The sequence below is a fragment of the Necator americanus genome, chromosome III, assembly GCF_031761385.1.
Source record: "Necator americanus strain Aroian chromosome III, whole genome shotgun sequence".
NCBI lineage: Eukaryota > Metazoa > Nematoda > Chromadorea > Rhabditida > Ancylostomatidae > Necator > Necator americanus.
The window spans coordinates 37060320-37082482 of NC_087373.1; the positions used below are offsets into that span (position 1 = coordinate 37060320).

Consider the following 22163-nt stretch of genomic DNA (forward strand, 5'->3'; position numbering starts at 1 on the left):
CAGTTGTCCAAAATTATGACGTCACTAATCAATACGACAGTCAGCTGTTTCGACATGAAACCATATGTGGAATTTCTCTCAGATCGCGGCCATAGGTAGGTCCTTGGGACACCCAAGGAACGTTATCAAGTAAATAACATGGTGTTACCGTAATTAGTACTCATTAAATTACAGTCATTACGGTTTTTCTCCGAAAAATTGCAATACAGCAGAACACTAAAACGATAAGTAACGTGAATGGATAAAGTTCGTGTCGAGACCTATTTTTGGCAAGCTTCCTTTAATAGAATAATAGGAGCAGAGCAAAGATAGTATTCATAAGTTTCAATGTTTTCTTTTCGATTTTTTCGAAGAGAAATCCGTCAGCTAGGGTCCCAATCGGATAAAGCTCTCCCTTTATCCAGTTATCCAGTACATTTTTCAACCAATCGCAGAAAAAACTAAAACGGAGGATACTTTTCTGCAACATGAGATGGATGAGAGGGAGCACTATGCACTTTCCATAAAAAGTTTCGGTCAAGCCGATTTTCTCTTTTAGAAGGGGAAGTATATTAGTTTGACGTCATTCGAGCACAGCCGAGTGCTGAAATTTCGTTTCACAAAAATATTGAGCGTTTCAAAAATGGTGTTGAATTTTTGTGATCACAAAAATGATGTTGAAGTTTTGTGAATTTTTTTTGAGTCTTAGAATAGGTGATTAGAAAGCCGAATCCAGTTATATACATTCATGTATTTATTTATATAATTTATTGTTTATTAATTGCATAATAATCTGTGTTTGCAGTTTGGGTGGATATTTATTTTTTTTTAATTCTATAAGGGAATGGCGCCACAACAGCGATATCCTTGCAGAAAAAAAAATTGGGGAAAATTTCTTTGGATCTTCCTTGGTTACTAACAGTGTTGTTCCATAATTTTCTTTTTCTGTAGATTCCTCAAATTTTTCAATTTACACTTCTCCGGGTTTTGAGCTAAAAAAAATAACAACCTGTCAGTGGATCGACGCACAAAAATTAGTGAGTGTTCTTGCGATTACATAATTTATCAAAGTACGGTTCTTATTTTTGAATTTTTAAGAATTTTGAAAAAAAACTCAAATGGAGGTGTCCAAATAAGCTTTTAAAACCAATTAAACTGTTCTGCTGTTTTTCGCTACTTTTTGTGTCATCCTTATCTGAAATTGAAGAGATAAAAATCTAAATAGTAATAAATCTTCAAAAAAAGTCCTACTGAAAAGATCACTACTTAAAAGCGAAAAGTTCGCTAAAAATTTCTAAAATAAGTTGTTATTAAACACACATAAGGTGTATAGAATTAAATATCAAATTTAATAAACAATCCAAGTAATTGAGTACAAAATAATGAATAAATTATATATTAGGTGAAATCATACATAAAATATTAATATTTTTTCGTCATTATTCCGTCCAGGTGGGTCCCAACTTGAAACTCAATCGAACAAACAATCATCCACTGCCCAAGCCCACCCTATTAGCCACCTAAAACGCCTAAGCGGCCGATTTCGCTCACACGTAGAACATGTGTCGTGAATGTGCGTAAAATGAGACTCATCTATTACAGCAAAACCGAAAACTCGTCCACATTCATCACAACAACACGTACAGCTGCGTTCGGAATTCGGAAGAGAAAAAGTGCATGTTATGAGCGTAACTCGTGCTGCTTAAAGCACAGTTTCCGGCTAATACGCTTGGGAACCACAGAGATTCCACGAGTACATGAAAAGACGTAGTTTTCCCTCCGAAAAATGTAAACGTGTGATGGTTTTCTGGCAAAAAAAGAGTACAATCACTCTGATAGACCTCAAAAATAAAAATAAATAAATAAAGAGTAAATTTACATATTTTTCATAGCTGCAAAACTCCAAGCAAATAGTGAACACCTTGCATAAACTACACTACAGAAATTCGGTATATTTTTCAAAAATACTGTTGAATTTCAAAGAGTGACTGTTTGAGCAGCTTTTGTGCACTTTCAAACTACTCGCTGAATTTCCTCTCTGCACAGAATAGGAAAATTTCCTATAAAAAGAAAAAAGACTGTAGTCTCATTAAAAAAAATGGAAATTCGCTTCAGTAGAAGTCATTGGAAGTTTTAGGAATTCACTGAATGGAAAAGTTTTGTTACCGTGTTTACAGAAAAGGTACTGTAGGATTTGATTCATGAAATGAATAAACAATTACATAATAGGTTTCAATAAATAAATGATAAGTTCTAAATTTTCTCCAAATATATAAATAAAACAGTAGGTAAGAAGTATTAGTACTAGAGAGGAAGTGAGACTCATCGTTTTCTCTCACGTTTCTGATAGGAAATCACAGTTAGACAACAAATTATAAATCTGTAGTTGAAAAAATCAGAAAGAAAAAGGAAAACGAAAATGTTTGTTCGAGACTTCTTCGAAAACTTGTGAATAGGATTCATTAGAAATGAAATATTACAAAAAAAAAACCCCGGAAATGTTTGTTCACTTCTGAAGAGGATTCATTTTTCAAAAAAAAACTTTTTATAAAGTTCGAAGGAAAAACTTTTCACGGAGGTTTTTTTTTTGCTTTTGTTTATATTTATATACATATCATTCGTATTCAATATTTATATTAAGATAGAAATTGGCAGCACGCTGTTGCTATTACTCAACTCACAATTTCATTACGTTTTGTGTGTAATTACACCCGAACCGCTCTACACTGCTGACAGTTATGTATTACTAGCTACTCAATCACTTGTGTTTTACACTCAACGGCTGCAAAAATGGACACACACACCAACATTTGAATCACAATACTGCCATACATCAACAACAAGTAGTAAAAAGTAATTCCTCATTAATTAAAGTGGTTTTGAAACGTGCATTGCGTTTTTTTTTAAGAAAAAACAGTGCATGATTGTATTCAACTTTTTTTTAAAAAAAAAAGTAGTGTACGATTCATTCTACAATGCAGGATTCAGGGAATACCGAATTTGAGAACTAGGAATTTTTTCCTTGAAGAAAAAAATACGTAGATTTTCATTTCATTTCGTTAGCACAGCTTCTATTATCTGCAACGTACAAAAAAGGAAGAAAAAAGAAAAATTCAAAGAAAAATGTTGCTGTTTTGTAGGTGAACATTTTACTTACGGGTAAATAAAGTTTCTTCCATTATAGTTATTGTAAAATCAGGAAATTAGCAATCGCTGAGATAATAGCTCATCTAAAGAAAATTCGGAAAACTTATCGAGAGATTTTGAGAAGACATAGTGAGGAAAATTTAGCATCTTATTTGGGTTACTCTTAAAAAAAATCTTTATGGACACGACTCTTCCAAAACGTAGATAAATTCAAAAAAAAAATTCTTCGTAGATTTTTTGAAATGATCTTTTAACCTTTATTTTTAATAAATTAAATAAAGAATTACGAATATATAAATTATTGGCATTTCAAGGATTCTTCTCCTACCCTCACCTCTCGGAGAAAATTCCTCAGGGACATAATTTTCATAGTTTTTTCCATCATAATTACGGAGACTCATTATAAGCTCTTGAACCGACGAAAAAATCGCGTTACAACCTAATTGCTTGTGAATTTTACCGCCGAAGAGTCAGAAGATGTCAATCAGTTCTGGTCTCTCCCTTACGGGACGATCTTAACTCAATCGATGCCGACGGCGGCAAATCGATCTCTATGTTAATGAGGAAATTGCGTTGTTGACGTCCGTCGGCTAACGGTCTAACCACCACCGCCACCACCACCACGTCTCAGTGCATTATAAGATTAGAAATCACCGACTGCTGCTGGTGGTGGCGGGCAACTGGTCAGCAGACGCCCCCCTCTGGCCCCCACAGCCCTCGCATGCACTGATCCAGAAGAAGAAAGATCATCGTTGAAAGTTTAGAGTAACCCAATACACTAATCCACCGAAAGAAAAAAACAAGAAGAACGTAAAAACCTACCGTAACCGCCACGTCCTCCTTATGCTCAATGACTCGTTGAACCGTGTGCTGCTGGTGTTGAGGTGGTGGTACTGGTGGTTTTCGTTCCGGATGTGTTGTTGTTGTTGTTGTTGTTGTTGTTGATGATGATGATGATCCGGATGGTAACGATGGAATACCCAGGAGGAGTTGGTCACCGCCGCTTGTTGAATTCAATTGTGTTTCCAATGCGGACAGCTCCTCCAGTAGAGCGTCCAATTGCCAATCTGCTGATTCTAAACAGAAAAATCAATGTTATCAATCAATAACTGGTCACATTTCCGTTGTGCTCACAAATTTTTACTTCTAACAAGAAAGAAAAAAGTTATAGAGAAGTTTTGGATTTAAGAAAATTTCTCATAAAGAATAAAAAATTTCAAAGAATAAAAAAATAATCAAGGAATAAAAAATCAGAGAATAAAAAATCAGACAATAAAAAACATTGGATGCAAACATAAACAGATAAAAGAAAACAAAAATTAGAATTAACTTTAAAAAAGTGAGGAAATGTTTAGAAATTTAAGCATTTTTAAGCAATTTTAAATCGGATTTTATGATAGAAAGACATTAGTCCTTATTTTAACAAAAAGTTCCCAGAAACAAAATTTTTGAACGAAACAAAATTTGAATAAAATTGAAACAATAACAAACAAAGCACAAAAATAATTGAAAGCCTGAAAATTCGAAAAAAAAACAACAGAGAAAAGTATGTCTAGAAGAAAAAAACTTTCTGAAAAAAAATCAGTTTTTTGGTTTAAAGACAAAGGTTCATTAGAGGAAAATATAGAAAAATTTAAATAATCATATATATCCATTATATAACGTGAAAAAAATAAATGAAATAAATGTAATAAACAGACAAATGAAGAAATAATATAGAAATTCATGTAATACAATGAAATCTGCATAGAAATCGAAGTTGATAAATTTTCCAAAATTCGAGTTCGCAACCCCACATGAATGAAGAATGAAAATAATGATCAGTAAAAAATAAAAATTAATAAATAGTATAGAAAAAGGTTTAGATAAGAAAATTACAAAAATACAACGATTTTTTGTGTGTCAGAAAGTTCGACACTCCCAGAAAAAAAAATCGATAGCTATCGGTGTCCAGCAGTTGCTGAACGACTTGTTAATTAGTGGTTGTAAATCTTTTTGATCGATCGTAAATCATTCGTAAATTTCCACCTTTTTTTCAGAGGAAAAGTAAAGAAAACCTCTATCCTACCGTATCCACGGGGGTAAGAGTTTGCCATATATCTTTAGCATAACGCAAAATCTGTCAAAGTCGTTAATTTAGTCGTTTCGACAGACGATAATGTCAGGAATCCCGCAGCGACTCGCTTCCCTCACTGGTATCGTTCCATGACCTCCCACCTCCTCTGTCTCCTCCTCCTCTATGCCACCGCGGCTATACGTACGTACGTAGCCACAGTCACATGCAGAAACTCATAAATTTGCTCCGCTGAGGGGGGAAAAAAAGAGAAAGATTCGTCCCGAACCGGAATTCTACACGCTACATCACCGTCAACGTTCCCATGCGAAACGATATCGTCTATTGAAAATGAAATTCTCATTCGCTCTCTCCCACACACGTACACTCGCCACAGCTCTTTCCCTCTCATCGCCATTTTCCCCTTACCCACGGATCGATCAATAATCGTTGAAGATCGCTAATAGATATGTGCTCACCTCTTTGTAATTTATATTGTCGATATGCAAGCATTTTGTTCAATAAATCATAGAGCTCGGATGATTTGATAGTTGTCGTCGTTGATGATGATGATGATGCGTGTGCGTGGGTGTTTGTTCGTTCTAAGCGATTCGAACGCAAAAATGCGGACTTTATGAACGGGACGTGCGATTGACGTCGCCAGCGTGAAACGATCAGATCAGATATATGCGTGTATGAAGCGGAGATTCTCATAATCTCACAGATGAGCGAAAACATTGTCGTGAAAAGCGAAAACGAAAACAAACGAAGCGATAAGGATGCGGAGGAGAATTCGTAGATTAACAAGCCGAGAAAAAAAATGACCGTACAACTCGTAACCGGCGGACGACGAGGTCCTATATAACGCGACGACGCCAATGGGAACATGAGATTAGCGTCATATCACGGCGGAAAAACGTTTCTGATAAGCACCGGCGTCAAGGCAAAGTGAAAAAGTCGTTTTGGCCGGTGCTATCGCGGTGTATCGTTTCGGAAATTACGCCGAGGTATTAAAAAATGCGAAATACTGGAGTAATTGGATGTTTCGCCGGAGTGAATCCCTATTTATATCGCGATAGATTAATCAAAAAAAAAATTCGCGGAAAAACAAAACAGAAATTGTCACATTTATCACCCAGATCCACATGAAAATATTAATGAATTCTCGGACGCGGCAGCTGCAGCTGGATTTTGATAAATTTGAGAGAATTTTCTCCGGGAATATTTTCGGTGAAGGCAGAGAGGAAGTGGAAAAGCACGAAATGAAACGCAATGCGTTGGAAAACTCAGCTGTTCGCGAGGAAAAAAAAAGAAGCAGCACTCCATTGTTAATTCCTGAAAATTTCTTCTCCACCAGAAAATAACTAGTGAGGACAGAGTGAAGACATTGAGGAGGACCAGTTTTCTACTCTCGTTTTCTTCTCTATAGAAATGGCTTCTAGAGCCGACAGGGAATATTCCGAGGGAGATTTCCAGGAAAATTTCGAGGATTTGAAAGTTCAGTACTCGAAATGTATTCGAATCGAGTTCTAAGTTTTGCAGAAAAAAAAAGATTGAAAATAAACGAAATCCTATAGCGTCCCCGCTATCTAGGTGAATGCCCTTCTCTGTGCCGAAAAATAAAAAACGTGCTCGAATGCTAAACAGACGCCGACTCGACGAACACCGAAAACTCGACCTCGCTCGCCACTGAAATGTACAAATGAATCGTAGTTGTAACGGTCGCGCCTCTCGCTCGCGTCCCCAACCGCCCGCCCGCCTCCCTGACCTGTCTGTGACGGATGCTCGACGTTACGCAACGTACAGAATCAGAAGGGCGAGAAAAAAAACGCCGGGTTGCAATTAGTGTATAGCCGAGAAAAAAACAACTTTAGTGCCCTTATTCTTCTCAGGGAATTTCATTAAGGTGACGTTTTTTAAGCGGGGGACATTTCCCAGAATATTGGAAGCAGTTTAAGTTCTCAAACTGTTCAACTTCCAGAACCTTTCCTTCCAAATTTAATTTTTTTTTTCATCTGGAAATTCACTCATTTCCACTAAGAATCCAAACTTTCCTCTCGAAATAATCCCAAGGCATCGGATCAAGTGGAAAAAGAGGGTAGAGAGAGGGAGGAAGAAAGAAGAGGAATAAGAAAGAAGAGTAGGAAGAAAGAGGGAAAGAAGGTGAAAATGAACGAGGAAAGGAAATAGCAGAAAATGTTAATTTTTGAAAAATAATTCCATTTAACTTTTGTCTCATTTCCGTGAAGAATCCAGCCTTTTCTCTTACCATGATCCAAAAGCATATGATGGAAAAAGAAGAGAGAGAGAGAAGAGGAGAGGGAAAGAAGGAGAAAGAATGCCTAAAAAGAGGGAAAAAGAAATAAAAGAAAATGAATCTCTGCCGTAGCAACACTACTACACACCTTTAAGAACGTTCGAGAACGGTAACAAAAGAAAGAATGAACGATGGAGGTTGAAGGTGCTTCGAATTAAATACGAAGACAGGTCTTTAAAGGGATATTCTTCGAGAAAATGAGATGAAATTTGGCGCTGAAAAAAAAGGTTCGACTTCCGAAAAGAAAAAAACTAGAACAACCGGAAAAAAGGCACAGGAAAAAACTTCTGCGGAATAGAGTTTCTGGAGGCGCGGAATGCGTCGCGTAATGATAAAACAATACATTAAGGATCTTTCTAATGGAATAAAAGTGTTTTTTTTTTTTCTTCCTGGGTTCCGTCACACCGGGAAACAAGCGAAAACTAAACGCACACAAACGTTCGTTCGGCTACGGGGATTTACACGCACCACAGAACCAGGCGCTAAGCCTTAGAAATCAAACAAAAACTGGACGTGGAACGAACGGAACCAAAATGTAAATGCGGTTCCCGGTCGGCTCAGACTCCAGAGTTTTCCGGTGGTGAGGTGAGAGTCAGCTCCATATGCTAAATGGTACTCCAGAAGGTCAGCGGGATAAGGAACAATGGGAGTGGGTTTATTTACGTATGTACCTAATGTGCCGAGGTTACACGTGTGCCGCAGCAGCTGTTAGCCGCCGCTAGATGGGCCGAGTCGTCGATGTGAGCTCGTGCAGCTCAAAAGATCCTCACGATTGTGTTGAGGATGGGTGAGTGTGTAAAATGAGTAGCACCTACTATGCATTAGCAATGACACGCGCAAAACAAAGGACACGACGTCGTTGTCACCAGCCGGACGGCTGTTTCGAACGGCGGGCCGGGGGCGGAGGTGGGGACGGGATCGGGGCACGACGGCGGGGTGGGGACCTCGGCGGCGACGGCGGCGAGAACGATCGAACAGTAGCAGCAGGAGCAATCGCAGAAAGTTCAGCTTCCTTATAGTCCACGGGGACATAAGCGCAGAGAGAACGCGTGGATTACGGAGGTGGAAAAGACACGAAGCGATGCGACAAACGGACGGAAATATGCAACAAAATGATTGGAATTTACAGCAAGCACATTCTCCCCGTGCGGACTAGGCAGTTCGTGGAATAGTCGGTTGAGGCTAGAGAATGTCGCCGATTATACATACATATGTTGATTTTCATTCGATGTGGATACTGTAGAACGGATTTATTGTTGACTGATTACGGTAGAAACGTGGCAACAATTCCCGAGCCATTTCAAAGTGAAAAACTCTATGAAATCAGAATCCCGACATGGAAACCTGGACAATTGCCCTACAGAACTTCGGAAATGCACCTGGATTTCGAATATTTTCGAATAATTATTCCCGGCAGCGCCTGGAGAAAAAAGGAGAGAAGAGAGTGATGGAAAAGAGATGATTCTGATATTTTTACTAGCAAAAACTTTTCAACGGCACTTTGACGCTTTACACACTGCGACTTCATAGAGGTCATTTCAGATTTTTTTCCACGAAAGAAAAAAAAGTTTAGCGCACAAGAAAAAAAAAGAAAACTAAATAACAAGCGAAAATCAATGCATGTATCCATATGAGGATGACTCTACGAATTTTTTTTTATTTCTACATCCAAATACCTAAACTTTAATTGTTTTTAAATTTTATTTTGTTAAAATAAGTTAAATATTTCTTTTGGGAGAAAGTTGCCTATATCACTTCATATTGTCTCCATTAAGCGCTAGAAATGTGACTCAATGTGTTTCGAATCGTCTAATACCTCATTAATCCTCATAATCCTTAAATAGCTACCATTTCTCAGTTATTCGAGGAAAATTTCTCGCCGTATGGAGCGAAAATTTTCACTTTAGAGGTCAGCGAGAAGTCATATGAATCCCTACGTATATCCAGAAAATAGAAAGGATGTGTTCGAACCAATTCGAAGTCCAATTCGTTTAATTTTGCCATCGGGGAATCGTCGGCCAGCGGGAACGTAACGCTAATGGGACGTAGCGTCGTGTGTCCTGTGATAGAAAAGCACTTTTTCGCCTCAAACCACTTTCGAATGAGTGAACTATAGAGCCAGTTACGGATATCAATTCGGCGATACTCGGCGAGGATTTTAAATGTACTGGGACACGTACTGGGACGTACACGGGACAGATCTGATGTCGATGTCTCTAAACGGATTATGACTCAATGTTTCATTGAAATTCACCAAAACGTGTATCAATCCACGATCTGCTTATCGATCAGAAAAAAATATCAGGAAAATTTTCTGAGGCTTATAGAATACAGTACAATACCCTTAAACATTTAAAAGTTGATTCATTAAGTTAATTAATTGATTAGTTATTGATTTAGTGAATTTAATTTAGTCATATTATGAAGAATAAGAATTTTCTCGAAACGTTACGTTTATTAGAAGAATTTGCGAATCAAAAGGAGGTTTAAGAGGGAAAGAGAAACAACTTCAACACGTTTTTAGACGTTCAGACGGACGTTTGCAAGGATAATCATCTCAGGACCTCATCCCAGGATTACAAATTAAATTTAAGGTCACTTTTCAGAAGAACCTCCTAATGTACCTCCCTGGTTTTTGCAGAACTCTGGAGAAACTCTGGACTCTGAACTAGCGCAGGAATATCAAACGAAACGATCAATTGGCACTGATCGATTGATCACTAATCACGTCAACAAAATCAATAATGAACCCGGATTTGAATAGAACGATATGAGAATCAGGAGGAGGAAGAGAACACTATGCGGACGCGGGAGCGCGCGAAATGATTGCGGCGCATTTCGGCGACGGTGTGTTGGACCGAGCGGCCCAGATAAGATACTAAACCAAGTGATTACTATAAACAATCAACAGGTAAACAAGTAAACAAGTCCGTAAACAACGATTCACATTGATGAATTCCTGGGGAATTCTCAGGTATCCATATTCGAAGCGAGTTGTTGCAATCGTATATAATAATATAAATGTTGAAAAATAAAGAATTATGCAAAATTCATGCAAATTCATTGCAAAATAGTCGAGAATGAGTCCCGAAAACAGCTAACCTTTAATATTGTTCATGCTGTATCTAAGCGTGTCGATGGGCGGTTTCGGTGGCACCTGTGGGCGTGGCCTGACCCCTGGTGGCAGACCACTTGCTCCTCCTCCTCCTCCTCCTCCTCCTCCACCACCACCACCACCTTCTGTCACTCCTGATGAGTCCTCGAGTGCCATCTGAATAAGTGGTACGTAAGAATAATAAGTGCAACGAGAAGTATGCTTATCGATCAACGTGTGGACAAACAATTACGTCATTTCTATGAGAGCGAACTATTGCTTCGGGAAAACAATCATATAATGTGGAATAATAAAATGAAAAAAAGCAGATTGAAGAAGAACTGCAGTCGAAAAAGCGAGAAAAACTGGGAACAACACGATCCAGGGAATGTTTTTTTTTTCGTGGTGATAAATATCGAATGAATTTTATGGTCAACACATCAATTGCTAACAATTGAAGTCTCCAGAAAAATTCTCCTTTATTTCTAATTTCTCCTTTAAAGGCTACTTCCATTTGCGGGAACAAATCTTTAAAAATTTCTGGAATTTGTGGACGACCGGTTTTCCTGCTGTAAAATGAAGGACTCTAAAATATTGATTTATTTTTTCGATTCGAAACAGTATAATATTGGATTAGATCCACATTTCAAATAGTCGGCCAGTTTTTTAGGGATAAAATTATGTGGTTGCTATTTCATATATGTTCACTATTGCGTTGAAAATAATAAAATAACGAAAAATGTACATTGGGGAGCTGTCGATAAAATTAAATATTCTGTAAATTCTATGGTAATCTATGTGTGCGTGTCTATTCTATTGATAAACAATAGAATTTGGCCAGAATACGGTAAAAGATACAATCCAAATCGAAACCATCAATGCGTACATAGTTAAGCATAGAAAATAGACAAGAAACCTGTAATAAACGAACGAAATGCGTCAATTTCAGGATTAGAAAATATATTCAAAAAATAAAGGAGTCAGTGAGAAATAAACGAGTGAAATCAATAAGTATATATGTTTAAATAGTTACAAGAAGGAAAAAAAAATTGCACGATGTAAAAAAGAAAAAAGAATAAGAAATAAAAAAAGAATTTTTTTTTGCTCAAAATATTCACTGGAGTGCTACAAAAATAATATGTTTGCGAGCATATCATTTTTCTCCTACTTTCAACTTTTTTCTTCGAATTTTTCTTTAAATTTTTCTTTTAAATCCTTAAAAATGAACTCTCTTCATGAGGCGAATTTTATTCCATTAAGTCTGCTATAATAGATTGCGACAATTTAAAATTTTTATATAATATATTATATTATATTATATTATATTGCATTATATAATATTTTATTCTAATTTGTCGCCGTACAGATTTCTGTGGACGAGTATGTACATGGAGTGAAGTACAGACGTGAGGTGTAACTCTTTCCAGAAAAAAAAACTCCTAAAAAAAGAGTTCAGGAAATTTTAAAAAATAGCTGAATTTGTCTAAAATTAAAAATGAAGCGCTAGTAAACGATAATAAAATAAACATAACTAAATAATAATAATTAGCACAACAGTAGGGTAAAAATTAAGGGATTAACGGAGCCGAACAGAAGCGTTCACTTAATCTAGGGAAATTTTAATCTTACCCTGAAGGGAAATAGCACCAGAACTGGTTACTGCCCATATTACCACTATGTAGGTAGCCATTCAGCAGCGCTAATGATCTACGGCAAAGCAAACAAATTTCGGATTGGGCGGAGGCGATCCGGAGCGGATGGGTGGTTCAATTACCTAATTTCGGTTTCGGTGGGGCATCGTAAACGAAAGTAGATCGAGTTGGGGTGGATCAATAAATATATCACACAGCACACATATTAACTATTAAATATATTATTATTGCTTATTATTATTATCTATTATTTGTATATTATTAAATATTATTTTAATTAAATTAATTATTTATTGATTTTTTTACTAATATACAAATTGTATTAATTATTTGTATATTATTAAATATAACATTAAATAAATAAATCAAAATAAACAAGTGTGAAACAAAAATATAAAAGGAAGAAAAAATATCAAGAAGAAAAAGAAGAAAGCAAGGAAAAGAAAGAGCAATAATGTCGAATTTTTCTTAACGCAAGAAAATAGCCATGACATGAATGTAAACTATGTTTATTGATCGTTTTGGTTTTCGTTTTCTTTTTTCTTTCAAAGTCGAGTACTATAGTTCTGGAATGCAGCATAGAGTCCACGTTAAAATGTGTAATAATTGGCTACTCAATAATAATAGCAGCTAATCGGGAAAACGTTCTCTTCTTCTTGTTCATAGCGTTTAGCCGCGCCGTGCGTGCGTGATGTTTTTAGCACCACGAGAGGAAGAAGCGACGATCCGATCGTAGAGCTAGGATTTCCGACGCACATTAGATGGGCTGTGGCTGGCTGGCTAGCGCATGAAAAACCCGCAGTTTTAAATGCGAATTTAGCAGCAATAACCCTCGAAGGGATGTGAATGGTCGAAAGGTCCCATTGGGACACTGGGAGATTGGACATTGCGATGGGACAGAAGCTTCGATTGACCGATGTGCATTGTTTACTGGAGTGAAGCACGGAAGACAATCGGCAAATATGTACAGAGGTTGCGGTGTGTGATCTCTCGCCCTCACGGAGAAACCTTAGGCGAGAACGGGGCAACAGGATATTGAGGTGGTTCGGTTCGCGATCAAACAAATAGAACAAGCGGACATCACCCAGAAAAGCAATTTCCTGGTGATCCGAGGATTTTCTGGGACCGAGAGAGGAAAATCTGCTAGGCACTTCCTTAGAGGAGCCGCCCAGTTCGTTAGCGATACCATGCAGTGGCGTTATCTATGTGTTGAATCCTCGAAATTCCGGGTTTCTATCTGGGTTAGCACAGCTGACGACACTGATCATACACGTATGGTTGCAGAACTATGTATATGTGAGTACAGGAGGCAGAAGGATCGTAACAAATTCCCCTCCATGGATCGAATTAGCCATTACGGACGTCGCGTTAATTAAGGTCGCCTGTTACCTAACCCACCCTCGGAAGTCATCGAATATTTGCACAAGGGCAATCGTGGACGACAAGATCACGGTAAACGCAATAAATCCACAAATGGTTGTAGTGGAGACGTTTCCTCGACGCCAGATCCGACTAATTCCAGAAGAGTCCATCGCAATGAATAGCTAAACACGGATGTACAATGCTAATCACGTATTTATCATGTGTTTCCACACAAACACTGCACGCAACCGAGCGGATGGAGAGAAATATGAGGAGAAATCCGAAAGAAAATGGAAGAAAAGGGAAAAACAACCGCTAAAGAGGTAAAGCGCACAAAAAGAAAACAACCGAAAGGCCATTGAACCCCTCACAAAGAAGAAAAAATCCCCGCGAAGAAGAGAAAATGACGAAAATCCAGGCAGCTTCAAGGAATGCAAAGCAGAAAAACTTTTTTTGGAGGAGTTTTTCTGGAAAGAACCCCAAGAAAAAGGTGATAAGAAGAAGAAAAAGTGTAGGATTTGAAAATTTGAAAAAAATTGGATAGAAGTGTAGAAAAATAGAAGGATAAAAATGGGCAAAGGACTGGATAGAAGGATAAAAAAGAAACAAGAGAAAGACAATCTTTCTGCAAAATAAAGTGGTGTGTGCAGCTGTGGGCAGAGTCAGGAAGTTCCCGAAAAAAAAAGAGAATTGATTTCTAGCCGAACATTCGTTGCTGGATAAAAAGTTGGTGGAAAAAAATCCTCGACGCGAAAGACTGGAATAGGATCGGAAATTGTTGGAAAAGACAGCAACGAAAATACAGAGGAAAGAGGAGAGACAGAAAAAGAAAAAAAAGAGAAAGAGTAGAAGATATATAGGTAGAAGACATGGAAATGAGAATTTTGCATTTTTGGGAGCAAGAGAATAGGTTACAAGGTTTTAGGATACCGTAACGCTCATAATCTCCTGTACATTATTTCCTCTTTCTTCCTTCTATCCTTATTTTTTTTATTCTTTTTTTTTGCTCTTTCTAAGCTACGTGGAAATGCATACTAAGAATAGCTAAAGAGCGGTAGGATTGACTTTTTCTGGAGGTATGGAACCGTTGCTCCATAAAAGGGTCTGGGAAGTACACTTCAAACAAAAAAAAAGGAAAAAAAAGGAAAGAAAAAAGATAGATGTTGAGGAAGACGTGGATTTCTTTTTCAATTTTCAATTTTCGATTTTTCACAAAAACGAGAGTACTGACTTTTTCTGGAGGCATGGAACCGCCGCTCCGTATAAGGGTATGGGAAACGTCCTTCAAACAGAAAAAGAGAAAAATAAAGAAAAAAAGAAGGAAAGTGAAAGATGGATGTTAAGGAAGAGACGGCTCTGTTTTTCTAGACTCTTCTGTTTGTTTGTTTTGTTGTGTGTTCCTGTTGTTTGTTCTGTTTGTTGTTCTGTTTTATTTTTGCGAAATTCTTTAATTCTAGAACAGCAAATAACGTTTATTTAGAATGAAAAAAAAATAAATTTTATGTAGAGAACAACAGAAGAAGAGGAGAAGAGGTCATGAACCAACTTCTTCTGGAATATATGTATGTCCAGCCCCGGAGATGATGATGATGATGAGGTTAGCTAACGACACCCAGATGCCAGCAAGAAAATTTATGGTGTATTCCTCCGATGGTCGCTAGCACGCGCACGCGTGCACGCAACACTTTAATGACACAATTTTTGACTCATACTTGATGAATTCCCCTGTTGTTGTTGTTTTCGTTGTTGTTCTTGTTGTTGTTACTCGATAAAATTAGAAGCGAGGGGAAAAAAAGAATCGCGAACGATTTCACGACGGCAGCGACGTGCAGCAACGTGAACAACAACATCGTAGAAAGAGCGAGAGCGAGAGTTAATTAAGGTTAATTGTTACCGGGTTACCGTAACCCTCGTTCCGTGTAATATATGTATTCCGAGGTGGGAATAAATCAAAATAAATACGCTATAATTTGCTGTCTGCAATGATTCGAATTGAACACCCGCTGAACAACGACGGAGTAACAGGTGAACATAAACAATACATCCGAACTAGTGGCGGGAAACGAGAACGAGGGAAAACGGGAAGAATCGGGAGAAATCCAAGAAGGATACTGCGGAGAAAAGTGGCTGAGAGCGGGATTTTCGATTGCGTGCAAAAATTTATGCGCTTTCAAAATTTCTGAAATTTTTCACAACAAAAATTAATTCACGACTGGCCGTAAGCAGGGGAAAATCTATCCGTAAACTGTGGACATATGGAACGCACATACGCCACGCATCAAAATAAACATGGAAACCAGAACTCGTTGGGCGCGTCACATAGCGGCTGAGGTAGGAATTGAAAGATTAGTAAAAGGTAAAAGGTAAAAATGAAGAATAGAAAAGAATAATAACATATATATATATATATATAAAAAAGATAAAGGATAAAGTCATTGGCGTATCAATCCACTCGGGATCCGCCAACGCGTTTTACTGGAATTCGTAATCGTTGAGGTTTTGGAACGCGTGTTGGCCTATGCAATGACAATAATATATAATAATAATACATAATAATAATAATAATAATAATAATAATAATAATAATAATAGTAATAATAATAATAATAATTGTAGCAATAATAATAATAATAATAATAATAATAATAACAATAACAATAATAATAATAATAATAATAATAATAATAATAATAATAATAATAATAGCTCTCACTTTAGATTTAACTCAGTTTATAATTTTACCAATTTTTAGGGTCCCATGATCTTGACCGAATCGCTAACTAAACCTATATTCAATCAGGTTGTCTCAACTGAATCATCATCCTCAGTTGATCTCAGGGTCCCAACTCCAAAAAGAGGTCAACTGTCCAAAAAGTTGGTTAGGTCGACCCCAATAATAGTCCTTTATATCCATTTTTATAAAAGGGACCTTAGACTTTTCGGATTTATATGAACTCGTGTACTAACATACTACTTAGTTATTTATAGATCAAGTAGCCAAATGACCGTATCGTGTCAATTTTTATAAACTACGTCGCCCCTAAATTCACAGGGATTTCTAGAGTTTAAGAAAGTTCTTATTTTTCTGGAATAAAGTCAACTCAAAAACAAGTGAAGTCATAAGTTGAAGCCAAAGAAGTAGTAAAAGTATTCTCGAAACTCTCCAAACTTAGTTTGACGTAAAATAAGTAAGTTAACCTAGTATTTAGTTAATATTTAGTTATTTATATTTTTTATATTTATTTAGTTAATCTAATATTTAGAATCGTTAATCTAACATTTATTAAGTCATTTTGAATTAGAAAATCTTGTGCCCACCTCAGTTTAATCTCGTAATACCTAGAGATCCACTGAGACCCCAAAAACCTTGTTGAGTTGACCTCAAAAATAGGCCTTCAGAGGATTTTGTAGGGTCCAGAAATAGGACTTTTTTTTAAAAAAAAAATAAGGCCACCTAAAAAAGCAATAAATTTGAGAGAAAGAAGCGGTGAAGAGCGGTGTTTCAAAGCCAAATACCTCCTGAGTCCTCCTCCTAGCCTAGGAGATTGGATACGACGGTCAGTTAACCTCCGCTGAGGTTTCTGGACAGCTTAGGGACAAAAATAAAAATATATTTCAGCTTAGGGACAAAAGTAAAAATGTATTTAAATCAGGATCATGGTAATCGAGCCGTTTCACAAATAATGCTCAATTTGAATAAACGAGGCGTGTTATGGGCCGTTCATATCCTAGCACAATAGAATGAGGGAGGACAGAGAATGAGGATAAAAACACTGATGCTATGCGGAACGATGCGATGCGATGATCATATTGTTGGAAATTTCCATCAAATCTCTGCCAGACAACCATGCCTAATGGATTTTTAACAAATCCCAACCTTAAGGAGAGTTTTTTCCCCCTCACGACACGCCGCCACGATTAATAATACATTAATTTGTTGATTATCCATCATTTTATGGCTGGAATAGTATAAACGCTGAACGATCAACGACTAACGCGAATACGCGCTGATATGATAAATATTTTTGTTGTCCGTGGCGGCCGAAGTCGTCACGCTCACCTCGGCGAACTCGTACTCGAATCCCTCCTGGTAACACCTGGGCCTTTGGACAACGGCAACGGCAGTGGCGGTGCCAGGATTTCTCGTCCAGTCCGTTCTCTCCTCCGGCGCCCCCAGCCGGACCGAACTGGATTTGTTCACGTGCAAATAATACGTTTGTATTTGATTAAAGAACGAAACGAGCAGCAGAGAGGAGAAAAAAACAAAAACAACACTTGTGCGAATTTGTTTGATCAGCTGACATCCGAGTTGTCCGGATCCAGTGATTTCTGGTAAAGTACTGTTGCGATGAGTTGAACTTGAGGTTAGGAAGCGGTGAATAGGAAAAATGAGGGAAATCCCATGAGAATTCCACAATTTATTTATTATTTATTCAAATTTTATTTTATTATTTATTTATTTAATTTATTTTTTGATTATTTCTCCATTAATTTATTTTCATTTATTATTTATTCTATTATAAAGTTTATGGAAAACCAGTAAAAATCCGAAAAATCAGACAACTGAATGGAATGAGTTTTTTTTTAATGAAATTTTTCAGTGGAGTTTTTTTTTTGCATTTTCAAAAAAATACATCTTTGGATATCTGTATAAATATGTAATAGGCCTTTGTAGTTATAAGATTTACTATATTGTTATTTTTTTATGATATTTATAGTATTATGATATTTATAGTACTATTATATTTATTATAATATTTTGCTGAGAGACCTTCATCCCAATGTAATTTGCTCCAGAACGTTCTCCCAATGAAATTCGTTCTACAGCGATTCTGGATTTTTGCAGAAAAGATCTTTATTCTGTCTTGTTTTTGTTTATGGTGCAGGTATGAACGTTTTCGAATAAATAACTAAATAAATCAATCAATGTAACCACCAAAAAGCTCGTATAAAAAAGATTTTGCTCGAATGCCAGGAAGAATAAGCTCAAAGAGAAATCCCTATTAGAAAGGGCAAAAAAATATAGCAGCGGGAAAAAAATCTAGTGCAAAACACGTCGATGCAGAAGAAAAAAACGTCCAAAACGTCGATGTAGCAAAGAAAAAAGCGGGAAAAAAGCTTCCATGCAATTAATGGATCGTGTTCTTCCGAGCGCCGCTATTCATCATCGAGTTAATGTTAATCCTTGTTGTCCAGGGCGGCTGATCACGTCCATTTCCTTCCCCCATGCTGCCCGTCTACCCATGAGTCGTGTAAGGAGAAAATTATTAGGAAAATTACAGTTATCACAGCTAGGGTAAACCCTATGATGAATACGGTCACAGGTGATTACGGTAACGTCTCAAAATACGTAAATTCTTGTGTAGAAAACAATTTTTTTGATGAATAAAGACGATATAGTTTTCTAAGAAATTAGAACTTTGGCTCGAGGGTTCTGGAAGGCTAGACGGAGATGTAATCAATTCATAAATGTCCTAAGAATTAATATTTTATTTGTCTCTAGAAATTCTGGGGCTAAAAAGTAATAAAATTTTGAAAAAGTGAAGGTTTTGGAAAAAAAAAATTCAAAAGTTATCTTATTTGAACCTATCCTAGTTCATTCTAATTTACATTATTTATTGTAGAAATTTTTAATTTCTATTAGGTCTTTATTTCGATTTCTTTTTTTTATTTTTTTTTATTTCGATTTTAATAACAAATTTAGTAATTTAATTTGATTTGAATAATTTATAAATTTGAGTTTAGCTAAAATTTAAGACCAATATGATAATATCAAAATCTCATAATTTAAAGTGGAGAAAAATCTAAAAAAATAATATAATAACATTAAAATTTTATAACTTGACAAAAAAAGAGAAAAACCCGCCTAATTACTGTACCTGCTGCTTGGAAAGCAAATTCTGATTTAGAAAAAAAAATCCAGAAATAAAATTGTCAAATTAGAATTTGAGATTATGATCACCATTGAGAAAAAAACCCACTTCACTGCTAACTGGTTTTAAATGGCTGCAATCGCACAAAGCGCTAATAATAACCGGTTCTGCTATGCTACGTGAAGCCATTCTGGAAGTTCATGGAGAAGAAATTCACTACGGGAAAAAATGAAAGAAGTAAGAGACATTAATGGCCACCATGGAAACCCATTGAAATCGACCAGCCTCCACGTCAAAGGAGTTCAGAAGGGGGAATTTTTCGTGGGAGAATTTTTGGACTTCTTGCTTATTTGCGAGAGAATAATCGGTAATTTGGAGGTTTAACGCTCTCGTGGGAAAAAAATTACTAAATAGGAGAGCAGAAAAAGGTAGAATAAAGCGAAAAAGAAAGGAAAAAGAAATAAACATGGGCACAATAACGAAGCAATGCGAATTCACCCCAAAAATCACTAATTTTAACGCAGCGCAATCCAACAAATCCTATTTCGCTCCATCAACTATCAATTCTAGGTAAAAAGAAATTCGGAAAAAAAAATTCCGTCTTGTAACAAAGTGCTACTATATAGTAATTCTTCAGCTGAATTGTGGTGAAAACAAAAAAATAAACAGAGATAGCTAACTTCATTTCTTCACTTTTTTTTACTTTTACTACTTTTATACTTTATTGCGTATATAATTTGCTATTTTGTATCATATCACAAATATTTAATGTACACTTAATGAGATTCCATTACAACAATTTCTCTACAAGCGGTAAACATTAACATTTTGTTTTGCCTCTGCCTCTCTCAATTTTAAAAAAGAAAAAATTAAAAAATAGCGAGAAATTAAACTAATAATTAACTCAATGTCATTGAAACCACAATGTTTCTCTTCCAGGAAAAGAAGGGTTTTCATTTGAAAGAGGACCTTAAAAAATGTTTGAATTTTGAGCTTCATTAAATTTTATGAAAACAATGCTCAAGAAAATGCTTTAAGAAGTTAACTAGAATTGATTTTAAAAAAAGAAGACAAAAAAAAGGAAATGGATAATAAAGTAATAAGAAATAGTGATAAAATAAAGAGCGAGAAGAAAATATTGACTTATTTTTCTATTCTGACGTCATATTTCACAGATGAATAGGCTCAAAAATAGACTCCTTCGAAAAATCACTTTAATTCTGCAAAAATCCCCATTCGCCGCGTGCAGGAAAAATGGCAATTACCGATCGATAAATGTTTCGGCAAACAGCAGCAGCACTGAAAACGACGTCGTTTGGGCGCACTCTCAGAAAAAAAGTGCACAATTTTAAACGAATCTGAGCGTTGTATGGTGGCTGCGGTTGAATTGGCGTGCACACACATCATTGTTTTTTTCTACGACGGTAAAAAAAATCGGAGGATTGATGGCTGCGCTATAGGATTTTAGTTTAGGATTTTAAGGAAAACTATGGGGCTTGTGATCGAGCGGGAGGGGAGCGGAACATCTAAGAAATGATCCACTCAAATTTCACGCGCTTTTAGATTAGAGGGGGGGGGGAAAGCAGTGGTGAGTTCCCATAGGTCCGCAAAGAACAGAACAGCACAGTACAAACCGTTCATGGGAGGGAAAAAGGAAGACGTTTTAAAGAAAAATGTTAGAATCCTGCGCTTTGCTTGATTGACTAGGAGAAGCGGCAGGAGTGGTAAGGTCCCATAGGTCCGCAGTTGCGGAACAGTACAGAATAAACCGTTTGTGGCAGGGGAAAAGAATTTTTTGAAGGAATTTTCAAAGGAACGGATTGGAAAATGTTCAAATTCTGTGCTTAGCTGATTTGACTATAAGAATGGACAGGACTGGTTAGGTCCTATAGGTCTGTAATTGCGGAACAGTACAGAACAACCCGTCTGTGGCAGGGAAAGAGGACTTTTTTAAGGAATTGTTAAAGAAACGGATTGGAAAAGGTTCAAATTTTTCAAATTCTGTGCTTAGTCGAATTGACGATAAGAAGGGACCGGACTGGTCAGGTCCCATAGGTCTGCAATTGCAGAAGAGCACAGTACAACCCGTCTGTGACAAGAAAAAAAGAGGAATACTCAGAGGAAGGCAGAGAAGAAACGTTCAAATGCTGCGCTTCACTTGATTGACTGAGAGAAGCGGCAGAAGCGCAAAGGTCCCATAGGTCCGCAATTGCAGAACAGTACAGTACAAACCGCACATGCATGCGCAATGTCATGTAATGATGTAGGATGTGGTCAGATTCAACATGAATAATAATAGCACGAAATGGCCTCCTCGTTCCGTCCGTCACGCGCTATGCGCTTATGTCCCACTCGAACACTTGAACACACCGGGGGGAACTCGTCCAATTACTGTGTGCCACTGTAAATGACAACCAACCAAGGGACCGTGGCGACACAGTTTAGCGAGCGCATTAGAGTAAATACGGTACGAGTACGGGGGGTGAATGCGGCTGGCTGGACACGGATGAACAACCCTCGTAGTCGATCGGGTTGTGCTGGCAGTAAAAGTAAACAAAAAACAAGAAATTGATGTATGTATAGACCGATGACAGTATCATCACCGTCTGACAACCGGAAAACTCGTCCGTCCAGGTCGCTTGGAGCGTTGTTTGCTAGTATTTGAGATGTTTGTCTTGGGGAAAAA

At 37.0% G+C, this 22163-nt stretch overlaps 1 protein-coding gene across 4 annotated transcripts in view; it reads right to left on the reverse strand.

Annotated features, from left to right (window-relative positions):
• The window catches only part of RB195_012163 (uncharacterized protein), a gene marked incomplete at both ends in the record, with an annotated part of 37170 nt that extends 17504 nt beyond the window's left edge, over nt 1-19666 (reverse strand). For 2 of the 4 annotated variants that reach the window (XM_064193898.1, XM_064193897.1), the window contains 2 exons: nt 3949-4202; nt 10599-10767. In XM_064193898.1, coding sequence (XP_064051480.1) covers nt 3949-4202; nt 10599-10767 — 423 coding nt within the window. Of the gene's footprint in view, nt 1-3948; nt 4203-5658; nt 5782-10598; nt 10768-19585 lie in introns of those variants that run through there. The other 2 variants (XM_064193896.1, XM_064193899.1) reach the window with 2 other exon arrangements.
• Nucleotides 19667-22163: the final 2497 nt, after the last annotated feature.